General features: G+C 38.5%; 1 protein-coding gene across 1 annotated transcript; it reads right to left on the bottom strand.

Annotated features, from left to right (window-relative positions):
- Nucleotides 1–1,464: 1,464 nt before the first annotated feature.
- Nucleotides 1,465–15,437, bottom strand: MRPS33 (mitochondrial ribosomal protein S33). The gene is made up of 3 exons (XM_015817319.1): nucleotides 15,388–15,437; nucleotides 12,848–13,105; nucleotides 1,465–1,905 (listed from the first exon to the last, which is right to left on the bottom strand). Exons 2-3 carry the CDS (start codon nucleotides 13,063–13,065, stop codon nucleotides 1,803–1,805), a joined length of 321 nt encoding a protein of 106 aa, XP_015672805.1. The 5' UTR covers nucleotides 13,066–13,105; nucleotides 15,388–15,437; the 3' UTR covers nucleotides 1,465–1,802.
- Between the last annotated feature and the right edge of the window lie 5,575 nt (nucleotides 15,438–21,012).

The following is a 21,012-nucleotide window of genomic DNA, read 5'->3' as shown; positions in this document are numbered from 1 at the left end:
AGGCTACCCATCCAGCACTGTAAGGCTAGCCTGAAAGATGCACATTTATAGAAAAATCCTTGTATATATGGATTTTCAATACCAGACTTTTTTTCCATTGGTATATCTAATTAATTTATTCTTTTAGAACAGTGGTTCTCAACCTTTTTAATGCCGCGACCCCAACCGGTCGTAAGTCAAGGACTAAACCGGTCGTAAGTCGAGGACTAAACCGGTCGTAAGTCGAGGACTACCCAACCGGTTGTAAGTCGAGGACTTTCCCTGCCCGGGAGCGCTGTGCATGCATGGTTCCGCCCCCTGCGCCGGCCGAGGCGTAGCTGGCAAGCGGCAGAGACCGAGCAGGCCGACCACCAGCTGGCCCAGCCCAAGGGAGGTAAGGCACCCGCCGGAAAAGGGGGAAAAAATGGCGGACAAAAACAATGGCGGACAAAAACAATGGCGGACAGCCTTGCTTGGCGACCCCCATGAAATGGTTGATCGACCCCAAATGGGGTCCCGACCCACAGGTTGAGAACCACTGTTTTAGAACCATGCTTTTTACTATTTAAAGGAATATTTAGGTATCTTTTAGGAAGAACTCCATGGTTTAGTTCATGCACTTTTGTACCATATTGTGATTTGTTTGGTTGTAAATGAACCAAACTAATTTTAGCTTAGACAGACTATGCCAAAGGCTGGGTAAACACACTGCGTATTGTTTTGCATGAATATAAACCAGAAAGGGGAAATTTATGACTTTCCAGATAATAGCAGACTGCAGCTCCCATAATCTTTTATTTTTGGACACGGTGAGGAAGAGTTCAGCAGAGCTTCTATTCCCCAATATATGTCCCAGAATTCCATGATTAAAAAAAAATCTGCATGGGTCTTTTTCTGGTTCACACTTACCTTCCCTTCTGACCATAGAAAAAGTGGGTTGGAAAGAATATTTGAAAAAATGCTGAATATCAGTTTTGTCTTCTTTTAGCATTGTAACAAATTTGGGAGTTCTCTGACTCATAAGAGTTGCCCATATTCTTTTATGGCTCTTTCTTGGTTATTATGTACATTGATGCAACCCTTGGGAAAAACATAGCAATAAAAGATGTATATGTGATGTCGAATTATATTCCAACAATTTGGAAGTTAATATTTTATGATGAACTATGGCTCTATGAACCCTGGTGTTAGGAAAACAAAATTATCCTGCATTGGTAGAATGAAATCTGCACTCCAAATGTTAAACAAAGAACTCAAGAAATTCACATCAAGTTTTGAAATATCTTTCGATAGTAACGTCTTTAGAAAATGAAGTAATACAGTTCAATGTGGTCTAGATTTAAGACTATTAAAGAGCTGAACTAATTCAAAATTATATGGATCTTGTTTTAAGTTTTAGTTTATTTTAATAATAAACAATGTATCACTTTTCTAACTGTATCACAACTGTTGTGCTTTTTTTAACTTTATTACATTTGACTAACAATTTTTTTTACAACATCTACCCATGATGTAAATACTAGTCATAAAGGTAAAGCCAATTGTATGGAATGTTTCCATAGAATACTTACCCTCCCTCCTAACCAGAGGAAAAAAATGGGTTGGAAAGACTGATATGATTGGACTCACCTCTGTAGTTTTGGTATCTATGTTGATAAGACAGATTAATTACACTGACATCATAGGGCAAAGATTCCAGTCCTGAAATGGGAAGGAACCTTCTATTGGATGGAAAAAAAATCCCCTTCAAACTAAAGTACTAAATAAAGTCGCCACTTGTTCCAAGATGTTTTATTAAATATATTTGTTGCCTAATAGTGCTTCTATTTCTTCAGAGCTCTCTTTCCTTCTCCTTTCTTGGGGGGTCCTTTTCCACGCAGCCTTCTCAATCGTTTCATCTCATCTTTAAAATCTTCATGTTCATCCCTAAATCAAAAGGGCAAACGCAAGGAATGAGTCAAAGTACACATTCGCTTTATTTAATCTCAGATTAGAATGATTTCCAGTTTCAACCAACGGGCAAGCTGAGATGAAGCAACATACAGTATTTTAATTTTCTTAAATGTTAAAGCTAATACCATCCTTGGTTGTATAGACAGAGGCATGGAATCTAAATCACGTGAAATATTAGTACTGCTTTATAAAGCCTTAGTAAGAACACACCTTGAACACTGCATCCGGTGTTAGTCACCACATTACAAAAAGGATGTTGAGACTTTGGAAAAAGTGCAGAAAAGAGCAACTAAGATGATTAAAGGCCTGGAGACTAACACATATGAAGAAAGGTTGCAGGATTTGGGTATGGCTAGTCTAGAGAAAATAAGGACTAGGGGTGACATAGCAGTATTACAGTATTTGAGGGGCTGCCACAAAGAACAGCGGGTCAACTTGTCCCAAAGATGCTTTTTTTCCATGAGGAAACTGGACTTTCTTGTTTTCTTTGAAGATGTTTTGCTTTTCACCCAAGAAGCTTCTTTATCTCTGACTGGATGGTGACAAATGGAAGGATTTATACTCCTTACAGACAGTGGGTCATTTGCATTCTGGTAGCCTCCAGATTTACTGGAGTATAATTTTCACCTTCAGCAAACATGTGATGATAAGAGTGATAAATCTCAGTATGATGCCTTTTAGAAATACAGGAAAACTGATCTGACTAAGTTGGCAGCAGTTATGGAGATGGACTGAATCATTAACCTATGATTCTTTTCTAAACAGCAGTTCTAATGCCAATCTGTAGTTTTGTACACATGGCATACTTATTTTTTCTTGGCTCCATTTTCTGAATTTGCACAACTTACTGAACCAACAGGTAACTGGAATGGCAAAGGACTCCAGGGTAACATGAGATTGATTCATTTGTACATCAATGTGTTGTGCAAATGCAGCAGTCAGCTTCAGAGCTAAAGGATTTGTACTTGGTCTCCCTAATCTTAATCCAACACACTAACAACTGTATTTAGGGATAAATCTATTTCCCAAATAGCACTAGATTTCCAGATCTTTTAAAAGCTTTTCCTAGCTTTGGTTCTGTTTCCCAATCTCAGCCACTTTATGATATGTGGACTCCAGTCTCTAGAACTCCCGTGATAGGATGGCTATTGCTAAGAATGCTAGAAATTGAAGTCCATACATCTTAAATTTGCTGAGTTTGGGATACACAGATCTAACTGAAGGTGGGCACATGAAGAACCTATTCAATCACTGAATTCTGGTTCTTTCCCATGACACAGGAAACGATAACACTTCATGGACTCCTTTGTGAATCTACAGAGAAGCTTTTGAAAAGGAAAAGACATAATTAACAATATTTTCTTTTTTAAAATGGAACATCAATTAGCAACTAGTAAATGATTTAAAGCCAAGGAAAATGATATGAACGTGAAACAGAAGACCACTCTCACTTTTAGTGACGATTTCTTAAATTATTCATGCCCTCGTTTAGGAAGTGTATGCCAAGAGTCAACTTGAGTAGGCAGATGTAATGAAAAACATATCCTAGAGTGCGAATCTTTTCATTAAAGCATAATTATTCTCACCAGCAGAAAAGTACTGATTGTACCCTATAATTTTCAGTCACAAGATTCTGAAAAGCTCCCTTTTCTTCTTGAAAAAGGTTTATAAGATTCTATAGCATGTGTTCCCTTCAATATTAATTGCTGAATTTCTGTGCCCTAATTTTAAATCAAATGTTGATTTTTCTACCATCCAATCCACAACCCTTTAGCTACAGATGTGTTAGACTGTAACACATGCATGCACACACACACACTTTTTGCACTGTTATAGTACATGCACATATTATTTCTCTGCAGGACTGACTTTAGCATATCACATTTATTTGACTTTAACTCAGGAATAGAACGGGTGAAATAACTTTAAAGGTGGGCATAACCATGCCAATGGAATACACACAAAATTGACAACCTGGATCCATGGTCTATATGGATACAGAGCCCAAATTAAGCACATGAGAAAAGTAGACTGAATTTAGAAGCAACAAATAAAAAAAATCGCAAATAAAATATTTCTTTGGTACCAACTTGCTTAACATTAAAGCCCAGTTTACAAAAAGCTAAGGGGCTATCTATATAAAATACATGCTATGTGAGGTAATAATTTTGGTCAACTACTCTTCTAATAATATAGGAACCGTCTGCTGCAATTAACATTATCTTTACTAGTTGATTTGGGGCTGGGTAATGTTTTTTGTTATTACTGCACATCATTAATAGGAATTGGTAAGCTATGGTAGGAGCTCTCAAAATGGGGAGGGGGTCATGAGCAAAGAGCATTGGCAATAGCACTTAGACTTATATACCGCTTCATAGTGCTTTACAGCCCTTCTAAGCGGTTTACAGAGTCAACATTTTGTCCCCAATCTGGGTCATTTTACTGACCTTGGAAGGATGGAAGGCTTGAGCCGGTTAGGATCAAACTCCTGGCAGTTGGCAAAGTTAGCCTGCAATACTGCATTCTAACCACTGCGCCACAAGGGTTCTCAAGGGGGACTATTGGATTTCTGGATGGCCAGAAGGGTCAAAAGGCAAGCTGGCAGACACACAGCAATTGTTAAGTTTCTGTAGCTAGTCCTCGACTTACGATCACAATTGAGTTCAAAATTTATGTAGCTGAGACATTTGTTAAGTGAGTTTTGTCCCATTTTATGACCTTTCTTGCAACAGTTGTTAAGTGAATCACTGCTGTTTTTAAGTTAGTAGCATGGTTGTTGAATGAAACTGGCTTCCCCGTTGACTTTGCTTGTCAGGTCGCAAAAAGTGATCACATGACCCTGGGACACTGCAGCTGTCATAAATGTGAACCAGTTGCTAAGCAGCCAAATTTTGATCATGTGACCTTGAGGATGCTGCAATGGTCGTAAGTATGAAAAGTATGATAACTTTTATGAAATCAACTGTGACGGAAAGTCTGCCTCTGGAATTTATGAATGAAATAGATGCACCAAGAACAACTTATCTCAGCCTTGGAATAAAATATTCTATAATGTAGAGAATTTTGTTTGGGTGTGACTCATCTAAAGCTCCAAGAAGGGATAGTGTGACTCATCTGAAGCTCCAAGAAGGGATAGACTAGTGCAGGTGTCGCCAACCTGTGGGCTGTGGCCCACTAGAGCAGGAGTCCCCAACTCCCGGTCCATGGACCAGTACCGGGCCACGGCATGCCAGCAGCCGGGCCGCACAAACAAGCAAAGCCCCATCCGCGAGATTCAGGCAGCACATAAAACCATGCACCCTCTGGTCCGCGGAAAAACCTCTCTCCACGGAACCGGTCCCTGGTGCCCAAAAGATTGGGGACCTCTGCAATAGAGGGCTGTAAGGGGTTTGCAACTGAGCCATGGAAACGGCCGGAGCGCCTGCACACGCACACTCCATTTAAGTGAGCGGCAGGCATATGTACATGCTGCTTGTGCAAATAGAGTTGCATGCATGTGCTTGTGGGCGCTCACACGGAACCATCCCCTCCCCCCCGGATGGTCCACAAAGCCAGAAATGTTGGGGAACTCTGGGCTAGTGTTTCTCAACCATGGCAACTTCAAGAAGTGTGGACTTCAACTCCCAGAATTCCACAGTCAACCTATTGGGGATTTCTGAGAGTTGAGGCTTGCACATCTTAAAGTTTCCAAATTGAGAAACACTGGGATAAACTAATTCAGAATTGTTTTGCACATTCATGTATGAAAAAGTAGCTCTGAAACCACTAGAAAGTTTTTTATATGGTTTTTTTTCAAAATGTCATCTCAGAATCATATCAGGTTAGTTTTTTAACAGTAGGATTATGTATATGAAGTCTCACTGACAGAATGTCAAACACAAATGTAAATTCCCAATATTGCTAAAAAAACAACAACACCCAAACATCCTACCATACTTTTCTTCTCTGAATGTCCTGCAAAGTTCTCCTTTCTCTATCCCAGCCATCTTTTTAATTGTGCACAACTGGATGTTTTTAAATTGCTTATGGTACAATTAAATCTGTTAGAGACCATATACATAATTCTAAAGGACTTAAAATAAGACCAGCAAGAGTTCCTTTCACATCTTTTGTTCAACTGAACGGAGCATTCTGCTTAAAGTAACAAAATGAACAAAACCTTTTAATAAAGCCAGGTCTGATTAAAGAGCCATGCACTGAATTAGGGATTTAATTCTGATTTATATTTCCCAGTTGCATTATTTGTCCATTAGCCAGATAATATCATTTCCTCAAGGCCGTAGAGCTGCTAATATTGTTAACTGTTCACAAAGTACCACACAGACCTTGATTTTGTTCCACTTCCATAAAATGCTTACTGCCTGCAGCCAAACATATTTCAGAGTGAGAGCCCTTGCAGGCTTTTCTGAGAAAGGGATCAATTAATAAAGAAGCTTGCAAAATTCAAGCATATAATTTATCTTTTTCTGTGCCAAAGGGAAGCCCCTTTGCTTTGCCATTATCTCCCCAACAGTGAAGAGCACATCTAGATTGCCATTATATGGGTTTTAAAAATAGCAGCATTCGAGATGCTTTAAATGTAAGAAATGCTGCATTTGGTAACTTAATGTACTGTTGTAAGTTTTTAGCTTAACATGAAACCAATTTCTTGCCATATGAATAAAACATAACAAGCCTCATATCCATACACTTCCTACTTTTGTGCATGTCAGAAAAAGGAAATTAGAAGCATCTCCTGATTTTTAACAAATTATAAAATAACTTGGGGGTTTACTTTTGAAACTTTAGTTAGGAAACAAGCCAGGATTTGAAATCCTAGAAAGGAGTGAGCATGCAAGCCTGAACAAACTATTTTTTTTATAAATACAAAAAAGACTTTGGGCTTTTCTCTATGTTCATGCATAAGCCATAGTTTGCTTAACTTGGGTTGAATAAATTGCTGGGTTTAGTTATCATTCTAAGGCAAGGATCTCAAAACATTGCAAGATGTCATGAGATCCACAGATTTATGATATTTTGGCTGGCAAGAGTGTAGAAATAAATAAAGCGCTTTATGTCTTACATTTATTTTGTAGGATGTGAGCACAGGCACTTACATGTACATCAAAATCTACAAGAGTGCAAGTATAACATTGTTATCAAAGTGTCGCCTCATTGTACATATGGGTAATATCAACCCATGTACAAAAGGATAGGATGTAAGGTTTGCAACAGCTGAATAATCACACATGCAAATCCACAGCTTACAATCCACAGTGCTTTAGTTCACACAACACATTAAACCAAAGTCAAAGAAACTACACAACTATTACAAAATAATTCCTGAAATGAAGAACAGCCGCAACACATGGAACAGCTCAGCTGAACAAAATTAATAAGGAAGACATGATAGAGGTACTGTATGTAAAATTTTGCATGGTATGGATACTGCTAGAATCTTATGAAGTTAAACAATTAGAGACTTAGCAGTCAGTGTTTCTATTTATTTATTTATTTATTATTATTTTTTTGCAGCCCATATTCCTTACAAGGTGACTCTGGGTGACTTACAAATGATCAAAACAGGTAAAAACTAAAAAGATTAAAACAACACAAAGTTAAAAATGTCTATGGAGATTCTCAATCATCCAGGTCATGGTTGTCCCAAAGGTGCTTTTTCAAAAGGCATTTGGTCTTTATTGTGAACTTCCTGGACTTTCAGGAAGGCCTGAAAAGGAAAGAACCAAAAAAGTCCAGTTGGCTTTTGAAAAAGCACCTCTGGGACAAAGTTAAAACATTATTAAGCACTGTATTAAAAGCAAGCTAAGACAGCGAAGAGCCAGATGGGATGGGGATGAGGTCTTCTTACCCAATCAGGACCCCAGGAGGCCAACTGGCAAAGCCAGGTTTTGATCCCCTTTCACAAGGCCAAAAGGAAGGGGCAACTCTAATCTCTGGTGGAAGAATGTTCCATTGAGATGGGGCCACAACAGAAAAGGCTCTTCTCCTTGATCTTGCCTGCTTCAATACCTTAGCAGACAGGATCGGTAGCAGGCCTCTTCCGCTGGCATAAGTGGGGCGGGCTTGTCCCATCAGAGAGAGACAGCTCCTTCAGATACCCTGGACCATGCAGTGCTTTAAAAGTAATGACCAACATTTTGAACTGGATCCAGAAGTACACTGGCAACCAATGCAACTTGCGTAGTGATAGTGTTACATGTTCAGCCCTAGGAGCTCCCAGGTTGCGCACACTGCTGCATTCTGCACTAGTTGAAGCTTCCAAATACTCTCCAAGGGTAACCCTATGTAGAGCATGTTGCAGTAAGCCAGCCATGAGATGATAAGGGTACAAATGACCATGCGCACGGTCTCAGGATCCAGGTAAGGGCACAACTGATGCACAGCACGTAGTTACACAAAGGCTGTCCTAGCCACGACTACCACCTGCCTTTTGAGCAGGAGTCATAAGTCCAGGAGGACCCCCCAACTTGCACACCGGATTTGTCTGGGGTAGTGCAACCCCATCCAGAGTTAATGATGATAAACCACCAGCTCCAGAGGTTCCTTGCACCCACAGCCACTCCATCTTGCTTGCGTTCAGCCGAGAAAGGGCAGTCACAGCATCGCTTGGATCACCCAGGATGGAGATGTACAGCTGTATATCATCAGCATACTACTACTACTACTACTACTACTACTACTACTACTACTACTACTAATAATAATAATAATAATAATAATAATAAAGTTGGAAGGGACCTTGGAGGTCACCTAGTCCAATCCCCTGCTCAGGCAGGAAACCCTATACCATTTCGGACAAATGGCTGTCCAGTTTCTTCTTAAAAACCTCCAGTGTTGGAGCATTCACCGCTTCTGGAGGCAGGTTGTTCCACTGGTTGTTCTAACTGTCAGGAAGTTTCTCCTTAGTTCTAGGTTGCTTCTCTCCTTGATCAGTTTCCACCCATTGCTTCTTGTCCTGCCTTCAGGCGCCTTGGAAAATAGCTTGACTCCCTCTTCTTTGTGGCAGCCCCTGAGATATTGGAACACTGCTATCATGTCCCCCCTCGTCCTTCTCTTCATTAAACTAGACCTACCCAATTCCAGCAGCCTTTCCTTATATGCTTTGGCCTCCAGTCCCCTAATCATCTGATGATACTGATACTGATGATATCTCATCCCATATGATCTCACCTAGCAGTTTAATGTAGGTCAGGGGTAGTCAACCTTGGCTCTTTTATGACTCGTGGACTTCAACTCCCAGAATTCCTGAGCCAGCTAAGCTAAGCTGGCTCAGGAATTCTGGGAATTGAAGTCCACGAGTCATAAAAGAGCCAAGGTTGACTACCCCTGATGTAGGTGTTAAAAAGGAGTGGAGAAAATACCGAGCCCTGTGGTGCCTCACAAAGGAGTGGCCGAGGGCTGGACCTCTAGCTTCTTATTAACACTGATTGGGAGCAGCCTTGGAAAAAGGAACTGAAGCAGTGCAATGCTGTGCTGCCTATCCCCAGCCCCCTTACCCAGCCCAAAAGAATACCATGGCCGATGGTCCTGAAAGCTGCTGCAAGATCAAGCAGAGCCAGGATGGGTGCATACCCCCATCCTGCTCTCACCAGAGACCATCTGCAAGTGCAACCAATGCCGTTTCCATCCCATAACCCAGCCTGAAGGCCAATTGAAAGGCGTCTAGTGTCGACTCCTGGCAACTCCCTGGCCTATTCCCTGTGAGTTTTCTTTCAGAAGTGGCTTGCCCTTGCCTCCTTCCTAGGGCTGAGAGAGAGTGAGTGTCATCCAGCTGGTTTTGTGCCTAAGATGGGACTAGAATTCATGGTTTCCTAATTTTTAGCCTAGTGTGTTAACTCTATACCAGGGGTAGTCAACCTTGGCTCTTTTATGACTCGTGGACTTCAATTCCCAGAATTCCTGAGCCAGCTTAGCTGGCTCAGGAATTCTGGGAGTTGAAGTCCACGAGTCATAAAAGAGCCAAGGTTGACTACCCCTGCTCTATACCAAAATGGCTCTTATATACCTTCATTTAGCACCTATTTAACCTATGGATTTCGCAGTAAGCAGTCATTACCAATGCTACTAACAAATAAACAGAGAACAAGATCATCAACAATTATATTTATAATCATATACGTAACCAGTATTTCCAATATTTCAGATTTCTCCATTCAACATGATAGTTAACAACATAACTTGGTGCCATACCAAAAGTTCTTGGACATCACTTAGAAAATCAGTGCATTGCCCAAATGTCCATCTATCTATTGCAAAACCAGCCTTGGTAAAGGAAGAATTCCAACCAATCAGCCCAGTGGTGGTTTACACATGTAGGTATGTGCAGAGTTAAAACCGTTTTCCAATTCTACCCACTAAAATGCTCTGAAATATCACAAATTTTACATTTTTTTAATGTGACTTCACGACATTTCAGGTGACAATGTCAAAAGTTGTTAGTTGTGGGAATTCCCTGAGATTTCAGCCCTGATGTTTAAATAGTGCTTTAAAATTAAATTAATTAGGGACTTCCGGTTGCGGGCTTGCGGATTCTCTGCACTCCTGCGGTTAATTTCGCCCTGCGAGGGGACCCTAAATGGGTCTAAGTCGCCCCGGAGAGGTGATGAAGAAAGAAGGGTGCTCCACCGATTCTGGAACGGCGGTGCCCGTTCCGTTCGACTTGGGAAAAGTCTTCTAACCCGACAGGAGAAAGGCTGGCCGTTTTGCATCAACCAGCCCAAGCTACTAGCAACCAAAGTCCAAAAGCACTAACCAGCACAACTGTGAACAGCGTGCTTGAAACTGGGTGAGGAATCCAATCTTCTCTTTTCTCTTTTATATGTAATTTCCTGGAAAAGATCCCCAAGAAGCAAAATACCTCCGAAAGGGAAGAAGGGGGATTTCAGCCCCACCCTTATACTAACGGAAGCGGTGAATTAATCTTTTTATGGAGGATCAAAATACATGGAAGTGAAATGTTGCTGACACCTAGTGGTGGATGAAGACTATGACTTTAATATAAGACTTGACAAAACCTGGGAAAAGCTAATCTGTGTCTGTGATCTTCAAAGCTTTAACAACAAAGAACAGCTGTGATAAAAAAGACAATAATCTGGGCTGTAGACAAAGATAGAATTATAAATTTCAGAAAAAAATCTTTTTTGAACTATTTGGATTACAAATATCTATTTAATTTGGACTCTAAAGCTATTTACAGAGAAAAAAAGGAAGAGAAAAACTTAAATTTTTGGCCATCATGGATCAGAGACATGTAGAAAGAACATATCAAGAAAACAAATACCTCACAGGAGGAGATATAATATACTGTAGCTAATTCAAACAACAATGATTTTAAACCACAAAGAAATTCAAAATAACTTTGAAAATATAAATCAATCTATTTCCAAATTAACTCTACAACAACAAAAATTCCCAGAAAACAACAACAGAGAAGGAGCAGATAAAACAGATACATGGATATAGAATTGAGAATAGAGACTTAAAAATGGAACTTAAAAAGAAACATGATTTAATTCTAGTGTAAAAAAATTTACAAGAATTGGAAAAAAACAACTTATCCCGTAAGACTACAAAATAAATCTGAGGACAAGAAAACAGATTGGATAAAATGGACTGAAGAGATGTCAGGAACATCGGAGAGAAAGGAAATGATAAGAGAAGTGGAGAGAAAGAAAAAGAAAAAAATCTTCAATCAACATGGAAAGGCAGAAGCCCCATACAAAGACATTTCACCTGATTTACTTTTTTTATCTACAATAACATTTACGAACATATGGAAAAACCTTCTGATTCAGCAAAATACATTGGTTATGAAAGATATTGGGCAAAGGAAAAAGATTAAAGTGGAAACCAAGAAAATGGATGATGGGACTTACCAAAGAGAATACTTTAAAAAGATACATTTGTTTGAATATGATTAAAGAAATAGAAAAGATCTGGAATATATAATTTTAAGAGGGATGAATTCCCTAAATAATATAATATGCTTCCCCCCCTTTTTTATTCTCTTTCTTGATATGAGAGTAAAAAAAAAGCTGAAATGACTTAGATAAAGGAAATGTTTTAGATATTTAAATGTGACTGAATTTAAGAAAATTATAATGGATTAAAAATGTTTTGAATAAGAGTTAAAGGATTAGATGATTTGATGTATTAATTGGAATAAAGATTAAACATATTTTTAATTATGGTTAATAAAGAATAAGAAATCTTGGAAACAAATATATATTAGCTTAGGAGGGATATACTGTATATTTTAAGTAGTATGTTATTTTTTATGTTTCTTTATTCTTGCTCTCCTTTCTTCTTTTTTTTCACTGTTTTATCTATCCCTTAGGAAATATAAAAGTGTGAGGTGGTTCATATGGAAAAAATAGGGTCAAATTTTTAAATATAATCAATTTTTCAGAAAATCTTAACCAGTAAGAATACCTAGAAATAAATTAAAATAAGAACTGTAACAGGATCTATGATAAGGCAACCAGAATGATTGGATAGAAAAGAAATATTATATTGATGAGATTATTATTTTTAGGAATATTGGTAAAAATTATATATTTAATTGTTATCTATCGAAACAATAAGAATTGTATTAACTCAATGTTTGCAAAAGAGGATATTGTGGGAAAAGAGGAAATCAACTAAAACTATTATGTGGATTATGGATTATGGAAATCAATTGTTAGTGATTGTTTTATAAATGTAAACCCAGACAACACACGGTTCACCAATTATTAAGTGATTTATGTTTTTAAAAAATCAATAAAATATATTACAAAAAAAAATTAAATTAATTAGGTGTGTGGCAGATACTTCCATGAAGTAAAGGAAGAAGTCACTCTTGAGGATTCATCATTTACTGTCACTGTGCCAGTCTGCCTCCATCCTTCCCCATATTCCCATATCTCTGAATTACCTGTAGAGGCCATAGGAACGAAGCCTCCACATGAGACCACTGTAGATATTGTGAGAAGGATACCACTCATAGACTTCCTTGCGCTTTGCCAAGGGCTGCTCACTTAACAGTTTGACGACTTTCATGGATGAAGAATCGGTTGGTCGAACAACTTCTCCAAATATTTGCTTACTCAGGCGGGCCATCCGTAAGGCATAGTTGGAAAGAGGGGCTGACATCTCCAAGTACAAACTAGGCAAGTGGACATATGCACTCCTCCTTCAACCAAAAGTGAGAGAAGAAGGTAGCATTAAGACATTCTACCAATTGCTTCCTCTTTTTTTTAACATATAAAAGCTAGAATCATGCATCATATTAAGCAATATAGCTTACTGGGTTTTAGCTTTGCATATTTGTGTTCAACAAAATACAATGAAGTGAGCCATGACTTAGTGTGAGATGATAACCCTAGGTGCATTTCACATAAGCAGGTATCATGTCATGAGAGATGACTCACTCGAAAAGTCAATTGTGCTGGGAGTGATCAATGGAAGGGGGAGAAGGGGCCACCCTAGAACCCAATGGCTGCACAAATAAGTACATTTACAAGTTTATTTTTGCTTTTATTATTATTTGTGCTATTTTCCCTATTCCTATACTATTTTTGTACTCTATAGCAATAGCACTTAGACTTATATACCACTCCATAGTGCTTTACAGCACACTCTGAGCAGTTTACAAATGTCAGCATATTGCCCCCAGCTATCTGGATTCTCATTTCATTGACCTCGGAAGGGTGGAAGGCTGAGTCAACCTTGAGCCCATCAGGATCAAACTCCCGGCTGTGGGCAGAATTTGACTGAAATACTGCATTCTAATCACTGCACCGTCACAGCTCATCTAAGTAATCTATGGGCTACTTCTGAGTGCTGCTAACCACACTTCCAGCATTGCCATTCCTTATTGATCCTTTTATTGGTCCCTCCCTCCCTGTACATTTATTTTCCCTCTGCTGGGCATGTTACCTGAGGTCAAACAAATGTGGAAGGACTTGAGCTGAACAGGAAGTAGCTCTCCCAATCAACTGAAAGAACCTCTTCTCACCGTACCTGTCACCCGTCAGACAAGTTTTCTTCCATTTCAGTGCATGACCCTTCATTATACACGTGACCTATCAAACATGGATTCAGCACTCTTCCATGTTTAAATAACAGGTCAAAATTATTTCATGTTTAAATGAATAGGATAATATTCTTTCTGAAGAATATTAGATCCATGCTTTAAAATAGTTTAAAGTCATCGGCATCCTGACATAGGCCACTTAAAAAGAGGTCCACCTATATCACAGGGGGCCAACGAAACCCTGTTGCAGCGCAAGAGAATGATTGGTGCTTGTTTTTCTCATTAGCCAGTGATGGTCAGTGCAAAGAAACAAAGTTGGGGAATCCTGCAGTTGCTTTTTTTTAACTTGTCCCATATCAAACCTATAAGGATATCACTACTTCCTGGTCTCATTTCTGAGGCAGATTAAAGTTTAGCCATTGGGACTGTGCAGTTTATGTAACCATATTTTTCTGGGGACTCAAAATACTGGAAGAAAGCATGTTAACACAGCATTGAGGAAAAGCCCTCAACCACAAATCTTTTTTTTTTTTTTAAGGGGCATTCTGGAGAAATTTCCCAGACTAAGTTGTCTGAATGAACTATCGGATATTACATAAAGTATCTGCATAGAGGTGTATATAAGTCTGCATGTATCAAATCATGAAAACAGTGACATGCCATAAGATCTGCCACTTCTCTATATGTGCTATGATTTCACATGCACGTACAAAAGGGCATAGCTTACATCAAGATGAGATACTGCTTTCATCATTTTGACAAAAAGGTTGGCGCATGTGACTTTTGCAAAGACGGAACGGAGAAAAGGGAGACTATGTTCTCCAATTTCACCCTTAAATAAATGGGTCTCATGGGGTGGGGGAGGGAAATCAAGCTTCTTTTCCCCATACTTTTTCTTTTAGGCAACCATTGAAGCATCTTCTAACTAAGAATGTTAACAATCAACCACATCATTTCCCAAACATTTTCAGGCAGGAAAATTTGAAAACCACAGCATTGGTTTTACAATTACTGACACGTATTCCCTTTGCTTTTAAATCCCAGCAAGTTTTAAGATGTGAGCTGACGGGGGAATTCTGGGAATTGAAGTCCACACTTCAGACTAACTCCTGCAGCAAAATTTATGAAAGCGAACAGCAGATTGTATTCGTTCATCTTCAGCCAACGGATTCCCAATACACTACACTCGCAAACTGTTTTCATGTTCTGAGAAAATGCCCATATAAGCATCTCTTAACAAACCCTATTATATCATTACTGGGAAAAACCTCAATTGTTCACAAAGAAAAGAAAAAAAAACTGTTCCGTCTTCACAAAAACACACACACCGTTCATTTTTTACTAACCCAAACGAAGTCCAAGTTGCTTTTAAAGTAAATTACAAAAGCTTGAAAAAAAAACCCCAAAACTAAAACAAAACTACTCGCCCCTCTACTAACCTTTCAGCTCTTGAAACGGGCACACCTCTTTACCCGGAGGAAGTGCTCTTCTCCCTAAGCGCTCCGGGTAGGTCAACGGATAAAATCCAAACGGCGGAAACATATGAGCGAAGGTACGTTCTGATACGCATGCGGACTTTCTTTTCCTCTGCGGATGCTACCATCTTGAACAGGCTGGGCGTGACGTCACTGTACGGAATCGGGAGTTCGGTGCGTGTTTAGGATCGAAGCGCTCTTTGGAGTATGTGCTCTTCGCAGAACTGGTGCTGAATGGGATTATGTAGTGTTATCTTCCTATTCAGCGTTAGCTTTATTTCAGCCAAGATTTTACATATTATTGCATTTAGAGATGCCGATCTAAAATATTTATTTATTTTTCTTAGATATATTTTTAGAGCCAGCCAAGGGAGCCCCTTAAAAGTCGTTTGAACAGTCCCGATCGTCCACGCCATTTCAGCACATCTCAGAGGATTGTTTTTGCTCGGGGAAATAGGAGGAGGCGACGCTAAATAACGCCACCATGAGCTCCGAGAGAGAAAAAAAATACTGAAAGTTATAAATAAGAGTCCACTGGACTTTTGGGAAGCGAATAAAATTGAATATAATATAATAAATTTAAATTCAATACTTACTACTTCAATAATTAAAATTATTGTTAATATATAATAATAATAATGACTCAATAGGTGGACAAAAATACCAAATCCAGTCTAAACATCTGCCTGATAGTGCAACAAACCAGGCAGGAATATTAGTTATGTTTGCTACCTTGAATTATATATTTAAAAAGACAGGATAATAATATTTTTATTCAACCTTTTTAAATATATAACTTGAAGTGGAAATGTACCTAATACTCTTGCCTCCTGTCTTCCTCACAACAATTCTGTGAGGTAGGTTGGCTGAATGGTAGAGTGACTGATTCAAAGTCACTCAATTGTGTGCTGGATGTGCCAACCCTTAGCAAATGCGTAGATAGTTTTTCTGCATGACAATCTTAAGGCAAGAGGAAAATGTAATGGTAAAGTAATAAAGTGAATAAGACTCACTGAGTTCAGTGAGGCAAATGGAGCTGCCTGGGCAGGATAGCAGCCTTGCATAGTACAATTCTTGTAAATTTGTGGTTACTGATGGAATGAAATTGATTGTTTTGAATTCAAAGGGAAGAGCTTCAGTAGACCAGGCTGTGCATTCTATTAATGTCAAGGCTTTTTGCCATTTTAATAGGGATCTCTCTCTCTCTCCCCCCCCCTCTCTCTCATATGAAACTGTTGGTGTGGATTTGTGGATTTCTAAATAGGACAAAAATGAATAAATGATAAAAACAGCACCATGGAATCCCAGAGCTACAGGCTAGTTAGGCAATTAAAAAAATTAGTCTTGGCAAAGATAATGACAAGCCTTATAGCTGCTAAGAAATCACTGTGGCTGTGCCCAGGTAGTCATCAGCAGTCAAGCTGAACTTTGTAGACACTTTATTTGTATTTATGTTTACACAATATAGATGTTCTGCTGAATGTACTGGGGTTTATTGCCTGGTAAATAAGAACAGTGTTGCAAGTTTCAAGATTCAGTTCAGTTTACTTGTGTTCATATGTCACACAGAATCTTGAAATAATCTCACGACCTGGATTTGCACAGCATCTTAAGGAAACATTTCTACACTGTTATAGTGTTGTGTTAATCTAACCACAGTTTTCGCTTAACAAGGACACTAAAAACTAAAGGAAGGACTTATGGGTCTCTATGGCTCCAGATTGCCCACTCCTCTGCTGTAAATAACTCTAAATTCTTAGAACTAAAGGCCTATAAATTTCTCAGGACAGGTTTAGCCATGCTCCAATTTCTGGGCAATGAGTTTTCAAAATACTCAGCAATTACAGGTAGTTCTCAACTAAAACCATTCATTTAGTGACCAGTTCAAACTGATAACGTCACTGACAGAGTAACTTGCAACCATCCTTGCACTTATGAACATCACAGCATTCCCATGGTCATGTGATCAAAATTTGGGTGCTTCTTAATGGGTATCTTATATCCATGTCATGATGGCTTTTGTGCATTGGTATCAATATGTACAGTTTCACTATGACTTCTCCAGGTTGCCTATGGATTATTTTTGCTTACTTTATGAAGACTGCAGTTCTGGAGAAATTCCATGATCTTATCTTGTCCCCTTCAGCTATCGTTGAAACTTAATAGAATGGCTTGCCATCAAAATTTAACAGAAACTTTTAATTAAACAAAAATTCTAATGACTTTAGATACATTACATTTTTGTGTTTGGCTCATATGTTTGTTTATTTATTTTATCCTTCCACTTGTATGATTTGATTCTGCCTACTTTCTGAAAGGCAGTCCTTGACCAATATCTAGTTTTATGCAGAAAATGCCATTGAGGTCAAAGATGACCTTAAATAAGCATACATAGAATTGTATAATGCAATTGAATCTCTAACGTAGGTACTCTTTGTTTCTTTTTATAATGTAAAAAATTAATGAAGAGGAAATCAAGTAGAACATATTATTTCCATTTCCTATTAGTACTGCCATCTATGATAAAGCAGACTGAAACATAAAATTATTATTAAATGTAAATATAATAACATAAAATTTAATTTTTCTCCTGTGTTCCACCCAGTTTTTTTTCCTGAAGTGTGATCATTGACCTATTGGTTAAAATTCAGTTATGTCTCTTGATCCAGAAAAATGTACATGCTTTCTCTAAGTCTGTCTTCCAGTATGTCATCTGAATACTATATATACTAATCTATATAAAATAAAATTAATTTACTCCTTTAATTTCAAGGGCAATATACCATAGCAAATATGTCCTTTTTAGAGGTGGCATTAATAAAGGAGACTCAGGGTTGAAATGAGGGGTCCTTGGTGTGCTCTGAGCTTCGATGTTTTCTTGCAGACGTTTCATTACCAAACCTAGGTAACATCATCATCACTAGCACTTTTGATGTTACCTAGTTACATTACCAGGTAATGAAACATCTGAAGAAAACAACCAAGCTCAGAGAGCACTAAGGACCCCTCAGAGATGCCATTGCTTGGAGCCATCCCACTGGGAACTCATTACAGGGACTTTTTAATGTCTCTAATTCATATTATACCTAAAACTGTCATGGCAAAGCCTTGGTGTCTAGAAATCATGCCACATTTTGTGAGGGGAAATGCCAGATGTAGTTTGACTGGATATTTGTTTAGTGGCTGCTAAGGAAGTATTTCTATAACTGACGTTCTCCATATGTGCTAGAATGCAGTTTGCAGCATCCCAGAAAACTGGGAGTCTCTAGAGAGCATAAAGCTGAAAAAAGTGTACTGTGGAAAGCGGTAATTTCCAACAATGTAAAGAGAGAAAAAATTCTAGCTACTGCAGATTAATAGGCAGTTGTTAAAGAAATCAGAACTCATAAACACCCCTAAAGAGCTGGAATGGCTTTAGATAAAGTTACACTCAATGCACCCCTTTATAGAGAATCTTAAACATTGTTTTCAAAGCATGCTAGCTGTGGAATTTTGGGATTTGAAATTCATACATCTTAAAATTGCCAAGTTTCAAAAACATTGACATAATGACCAGTTTGAGTAAATAAAATCACTCCAGAGTCTGAAATGATTTTACTGCCAGCTGAGTGTCCTACACTGCACTTCAGCTGGCTCTCTATATAGGCCAACATCAAGCCAGAGACTCTTGGCAACTCCTGATAAATTGTCTTCCAACTCTAGCAACTTGTATTCTTCCGTCTTCTTGCTCTTTCTTCACATACCTTTCCTTCCAGTTGGCTCCTTTCCCAAATAAATACCTGTAGTGGGTCCAGGTCTGTGGGAACCAAACAACAGGTTTGTTGTCATGGTTTCTTCAGGTCACTGCAATGTTTTTCTCTGTGAAGGAACTCAAAAGGCTCTTAAAGCTGTCACTAAATGCTGAAGTCGTGTCTTGAATATACATTTTTATTTTGAGATTTATCTGTCTTTGATAGTTGCTTGAATATCTTGAGTGGTTGCTTTTATTGGAGATATCGGTTAAGGCTAAGTTACCAGTCTAGAAACCATGAGAATGTGACTTCTAGTCTCACCTTAGACATGAAAGGAAATAGGGTAACTTTGGGCCAGTCACTGTCTCTTAGTATCAGGCTCAGCCAGGTCAGTCAGTCAGTTCCTATTGCAACGAATGGATCAACATTCCATTGATTAAAAAAAAAAGTGGGTCCTGCACTTGCAGGAAAAATACTAGGAAGGAAACAAATGGAGATATAAAGTACTCACAGTAATAGCTAAGATCACCTTCTGCAGAATCTTAGATTCTCCCCCGCCCCCTTTGCCAGGCTTTAAATCATCATTTTCTTTCATTCGCCCTTTCACTCTAACAGATTGCTTGCAATGTATTTCTCAGGCTGGACCATATGGATGGCACCTACACAATTACTACTTCATTTTCCTAACACACTTAATGAGGCCAATTAAAGATGTAGCTGTTGCAATTGCACAATGTGACATTCTTCCTTGAATTTACCTGATTTGAGAGTCTTTCATGATTTAGCTTGTTTGGGGAATGTAGACCTTTGGTTGATTGAATGTTTTGTGCAAGCAAATAAGTTTAAGCAGATTAAGCAAGTTGTGTGAAAGATGCATAAACATAAAGACATGACTTGCATAGCACACAAAACCAACCTACCTACCTACCTTTCTTCCTTTGATTTATATGGCCACTCATCTCACAAATATCTCTTAGCAGCTAACAACCTGTTAAAAACAATATTAACAAAGGGTAGAAACTCTGAATGGGCAAAAAGATTAAACCAGATAAACAATCAAGAACTCTCTCAATGGGCTCTGTAACCTTCTAGCCCCAGACCCTGGACTACATTCAGTATTTTATGAAAGGTTGGGAGCCAATGTAATTTTGGGAATTATGGCTTCCAGGTGCTGCAACAACAATGTCATGCATCCAAGATCCCATAAGATGGCATTCTTTAATTGTAAGGATGTGGTATATGGACTCAGTGTGACAGCACTTTGTGCGAACCCAGAGACTTTGGCTTGTACATCATACTTTAATATATAGCGCAGACCCAACCATTAGACAAATGATGAGTGAATATGATGGTGCAAACCAACAGTGATTATATTGGCTTTAAGCTTTACTGGTTGTTATAAAAACCTTTTAAAGCAGAATGTATTAAAACAGTTTCCCCACATTCCTATTAAGGACACTGTCTTAATTTTTTTAGCAGCAATACTGATTCTCTCTCACTTGGTGCTCAACTGCTAAGAGATTAGCTGATTGGTGGGGAAACATGGTACATATCTGAAAAGCAAGAATATTTTATTAAGAAAGATCTTTACCTCAAAATTCTTTCCTTTCTATATACTGTATTTTCTTCCACCTCCATTCATAATCTGCTGTTTTTTTGATCTAACATTACTGTAGTAATCATTATAATATTCACAAACAATATTTAGATTTAGGGTGAGGAAAATAAGTTACATGTACAGTTGTACTGCTTTGATAAAATCCACCAAATATATTTTCATGCAAATGATATTGCTATAAAGTGGGGGGAGAGGGGAGCGAGAAATACAAAACTTATGGGAGAATGCAGCAGACTTGTT

The sequence above is a fragment of the Protobothrops mucrosquamatus genome, unplaced genomic scaffold, assembly GCF_001527695.2.
Source record: "Protobothrops mucrosquamatus isolate PMUCROS unplaced genomic scaffold, P.Mucros_1.0 scaffold_126, whole genome shotgun sequence".
Lineage (NCBI taxonomy): Eukaryota > Metazoa > Chordata > Lepidosauria > Squamata > Viperidae > Protobothrops > Protobothrops mucrosquamatus.
The sequence above is the reverse complement of the archived record's forward strand: the minus strand, read 5'-3'. Positions and strand labels throughout refer to the sequence as shown.

Bases quoted from the DNA above. Each gene is read 5' to 3' on its own strand.
- MRPS33 (XM_015817319.1), bottom strand. From the start codon at position 13,065: ATGTCAGCCCCTCTTTCCAACTATGCCTTACGGATGGCCCGCCTGAGT. The intron at 1,906-12,847 runs GTAATTCAGAGA...CTTTTGATTTAG, and splicing joins CGTTCCTATGGCCTCTACAG to GGATGAACATGAAGATTTTA.